This window comes from Ostrinia furnacalis, unplaced genomic scaffold (genome assembly GCF_004193835.3).
Source record: "Ostrinia furnacalis isolate ACB-3 unplaced genomic scaffold, ASM419383v2 OfSCF0710, whole genome shotgun sequence".
Taxonomy (NCBI): Eukaryota; Metazoa; Arthropoda; class Insecta; order Lepidoptera; family Crambidae; genus Ostrinia; species Ostrinia furnacalis.
The window spans coordinates 2,058,872-2,064,049 of NW_021130949.1; the positions used below are offsets into that span (position 1 = coordinate 2,058,872).

General features: G+C 32.9%; 1 protein-coding gene across 1 annotated transcript; it reads left to right on the plus strand.

Moving 5' to 3' along the window:
• Positions 1-487: 487 nt before the first annotated feature.
• Positions 488-4,975, plus strand: sau (Golgi phosphoprotein 3 homolog sauron). The gene is made up of 5 exons (XM_028300190.1): positions 488-826; positions 897-1,044; positions 1,349-1,447; positions 1,595-1,770; positions 3,429-4,975. The coding sequence occupies exons 1-5, from the start codon at positions 638-640 to the stop codon at positions 3,675-3,677; spliced, it is 861 nt and encodes a 286-aa protein (XP_028155991.1). The 5' UTR covers positions 488-637; the 3' UTR covers positions 3,678-4,975.
• The last annotated feature ends 203 nt before the right edge of the window (positions 4,976-5,178 follow it).

Here is a 5,178-nt window from a genome sequence, read left to right on the forward strand (position 1 = left end):
AACATGTAGGTAATGTATCGTGTAAAGAGCATGGATATAAATATTCAAAAGTTCTGAAAAGCTTCACACTAATAAAAGTCTCAAAATTAAGCTCATAAAATAACGCGGAACTAAAAAACTACAGTACAAAAGTAAATTAGTAAAATATGTTTCAAAGGCTTACAAAATCAATCAACTTCTTATTATACCTTAATACCTAATTTAACAACAAAAAACACCTGCACATAATTAATTAAACTTGTTTGTAAAGTGCAGACAACCAACTTTGAATGTGAATATCAATCAGGCGCGCAAGCAAAAGCTTATTTTCAAGAACGTTTCTTTCTTTCGATTCTATCTGTACATTGCAAGAGCGTTATTATAAAAAAAACTACTTATTCTATGTAAAATTACTACATAATATTGTTTTAAATTGTTATTTATAAAAAATATAATTAAAATAAATCCATAAAATATTAATTAAGGTTTGATGGAACGAAACGTTTTCGGTCGGCCATGTTTTCCCACAACAGCAACATCACGTCGTTTTTGGTAAACGTCAACGAAACATTCTCCAAAACTAATTTACATTGCTGATTTATCCACAAGTTTTCAAAATCATTTTGTTTATTACCTTGTGATATAATTAAATGTTAAAATGAATCGAACTGAAGGGCTGGTGCAGCGCAGAAATGTACTAAAGGATAGCAGTTCCGATGGGGCTTTGAAGGAAAATCATGATGTCGATGATAAGAAGAATGATAAAAATTATGATGACGGGGATTCTAAGGAAACTCGTTTGACTCTAATGGAAGAAGTGCTACTTTTAGGCTTAAAGGACAAAGAGGTATGGCTTGTGAATCTGTCGTAATTTAGCTGTATGTCGTGACTTGTATCAACATTGAGATACTTTTCAGGGTTACACATCATTCTGGAATGATTGCATATCGAGTGGATTGAGAGGGTGTATTTTAATCGAACTTGGTTTAAGAGGACGCGTTGAGTTAGAGAGAGCTGGTATGCGAAGAAAAGGTCTGCTGTCTAGGAAGGTTATTTTGAAATCAGGTAAGATAACTGCATCCCTGCATTACACTCTTTTGTAGTAGAAAAGAAGATCAAACATGTTAACTACTTTTTGTCAATATTATTCTAGTTCTAGGAAGTATTCATGCTATTATTGCTGAGTTTATCATTTTCCCCATCAAATAAAATATTTAAAATGCCATTTGAGGCATATTGTGGAGTTACTGCATACTTTTTGTGAACTTTGTACCACCTATGATGACGATTATAAAGATTTGATTTGAAAAAAGCCTAAACAGACTTTTAGTTGAAATTCGTAGGATTTATTGCAATCATTTGTTTACAGATACACCTACAGGTGATGTTTTACTAGATGAGGCATTAAAACATATGAAAGAAACAGATCCCCCAGAAACGGTGCAAAGTTGGATAGAATATCTTAGTGGTTGGTATTGATTTATTTCTCTTTCTCTCTCTATTTCCATTATTATTTTACTACAGTATAGAGTCAAACATATTTTTTTAACATATTTTACGAGTGAAAATACTTTTTATTCACCTTTACTTATGTGCCTTACTTTCTATGTCACAGGTGAAACATGGAATCCTATGAAACTAAAATATCAGCTAAAAAATGTAAGGGAAAGGCTGGCAAAGAATCTAGTGGAAAAAGGAGTTCTAACTACAGAGAAACAGAACTTTCTATTGTTTGACATGACTACACACCCACTAACAGATAATGTTGTTAAATGTCGCCTAGTCAAAAAGGTAAGAATTTATCATCTTTTTCTTTTGTTTATTGACTGTTATTGGTAATAATAACTGGTGGTGGTATAATGACATTTAAATCATAGCACCAAAATCATGGATCAAATTTTGGTTTTTGTAAGTAGTAATAGTGAGTTAGTGTACGATGACATATTGTATAAATAAACTATAATACAGTACGTAATTAACACCTTTAATAACATTCACAGTTGGTTAAACCCGATTACATTCTTTTCATATTTGAACTTGTTTACTCACACTGCATGCTATCAAAACATATTATGTTTTTGTCACTGGAATGCTGCAAAGTGCAAAATAATTTATCATTATTGATGATTTACTAACATACCGTTCGAATCAATGACTTCTCATGCTGACTTACAAAAATACAGTTTGGCTTAAAACTTTAGGCTATACTAGGTTTTTAGGACAAAATTTATCAGTTTGGCCTGAAATCTAATATACACTCCCAAGACAATCAGTGTTTCCTTATTACATTGTTTATTTCTCTATCTAAACACTAAACTATGAAGATATTTTGTACAATAAAAATACATTAGTTCCAATCAACCACATGGAATAATTGTATTAGTCATAGCATAATGTTATCACTAATTACTTAGATAATGAAAAGGATCAAGAATCCTTATCCAGGACATAGCATAGTGCTATCTGTGACTAATTTTGTGTAAATCTACTAGACTTGTAATTTTACGTAATTAGTATTTTCTGCAATTCTTTCGCCAATATCACTTCTATTAGAATTTGATAAGGTCATGATTAAAGATATGATGACATAATGATAATATGAAAAATATCCGAATTTACTTGTCCTTTTGGGATCCTATTTATCAAAGAAAATTCTGATAAATTATCCTGTTAGGTAAGGATAAACACATGTCAATGTATGTATGGAACATGCAAGGATTTTTTATTTTTCACATTTCAGTAGCCTTGGTATTATAAAATCAGTGTGCTTTTCTTCCACAAAAATTTCAAAAGATACCTAAGATATAGACGTTAGTGATCTCATGACGTCATTGGTCATGCTAGCTAGAATGACACGCGAGTCCCATACAAGTTACTATGGGAGGGTGACATTTGACGTCACGCTCAGCTATTTCCGTATAAAGTTCAAACACTTGTAACTTTTTTGTTTCCAGTCTGATTTCAATACTAGTTTTTCAGAAATTCTATGATTTAAGTAGTGTTTATTTATAATTTATTAACTTTTAAAATCGATGCATACTCCCCATTTCGGAATTGGAGATGAGGCTAGGCTAGTTAGAATAGTGCATGTCTTTTCGTTTCTGTCTAACATTATTTTGAACAATAAAAAGTATATCAATATTATAAATATGCGAACATTAGACACGTGGGGAGGCCACCTGTCTGGTCAGCATAGGGTGGAAGTGTAGGCCAATCCATCTATTTGCTTCTGGTTCTTCAGAGAGTCGTTCTTCAGTGGAGACAAAATGACCTGCGGGGTTACTTCGAAAAACGTTATTCGAAGTTTCGAATGTTGCCATCCCTCTCCCGCAAAGCGAGATGCCAGCGCAAGCGACAGACAGATAGATCCGAAACCACGTAAACACTAGTTTGGAATAGCCCTGCTGATGATGAATGTAGAGGAGTGATTGGAATGTCATTGCTTGCAGGTGCAAGAAGCAGCTTTGCGTCGTTCCATCACCGACGTGGCGCACGCTGACAAGCGCTCGCTGGCGCTGCTGATGCTGGCGCACTCGGCCGACGTGCTGGAGAATGCGTTCGCGCCGCTCTCCGACGAAGACTACGAGCTGGCCACGCGGCGCGTGCGCGCCCTGCTCGACCTCGACTTCGAAGCCGAGGCCATGAGGCCTGACGCCTGCGAGATCATGTGGGCGGTCTTCGCTGCGTTCACTAAATAACGGTAGCAGTCATATGCGGAGTATCTATTCGAAAAAAAGGATGGTTAAATCTTATCGAGTTTGCGCATCCGGGTTATGTTGACGTTGTAAAACTGCTGCAGTGAAATTAATCTAGTTCTATTAGGCGTGTACAATTTTAATGATACGAAACACGTTTTGGCAATAGATGTACCTACCTACTAAGAAGAGATGTTAAAATTATACTATGCATAAAATATTACTAAATTATTATTTCGGTAAAAATTTATTGTTCCTGTCTGTAGAAGTGTGTTACAACAATAATTAAGTTGACTTAAATATTAATTATTGGAGTTTTTGGCGGTCTTCACCACTAGTGGCAAATAAGTTGACAAAAAAAGAATTTCAATTAATGTATTATTGTAATGTTATATTCTTGTATTTTGAAAACGGTATAAAAATATTTTTATTCTTTTATCATAACTATTTAACTGCACAACTGTTAACTATTGTGTAGATTAATTATTTAAATATTGCTTTTCGTAATGTTTATGTGATTAATGTTTTAAAAATTAGTTTAATGTAATTGGTATCAATCATTCATTCTAAAATTTAAGTTTCACTAAAATAAACCATTATTAAAAATAATTTCAAGATTAAAAGGACTCTTATTTTTATAGGAAATGTTTAATAATATAACATGTAACAAACAAGTCGTTTGTTACATGGTAAATATCTAGAAAGGTATAACACATAATGGTCCTTTTTATTACTGAAATTTAAGCACTGAATGTATTTTTATTAACAGTAGCTTTGATTGTTACTTGTCAGCAACCACTTTTTATCGCAATACAATGTATTCATCTTTTTAAATAGAAAAATACCCGATACGGTTTATTTAGAGTGAATTTGTTAGTTGTACTTATCTGCCAATTCCTAGAGCAGTGCCTAAATGTTTTATTTATTGTAAAATTATAAATAAATAAGATTAGCACGATTTTTCCAGTTTTAATACAATAGTGTAACACGAGATCACAAATGCATTGGAAAACTATCTTTTATCATAGCCTTGCACTGCACTGCTAAAATCCTTAAAGTATCAGTTTTATAATTATTTAATTAATATAATTTACAACTTTTGTATGTTTTGTATGTAAACAAAACAATTAATGCATTAGTATAGTACTGTATAATTTATAAATAGTTTTGCGGGGTATATGCATTTTTGAGAAATCTTAAGAATCTTAACTAAGTCGAGGCGTTAAAGAAGTGTATAAATCGTGTACGCGTGACGTCACATGCCATGCCTATGAAGTATGGGCGTACTGCCACAAGTTATACAGGGTGGAAACGATAAGTGATTTCACTAGATTATTTCTAAACTATACAAGATATCAAAAAACTGCATACTGATCCTAATTCAATAATTAAATCTTCCATAAATTGAGTACTACCACAGAGATCACTTATCGTTTCCACCCTTTATACTAGAAGTGTGTTTGAACGCTTATAGTGACGTCAAATCAGCAATTAGCAATTCAGA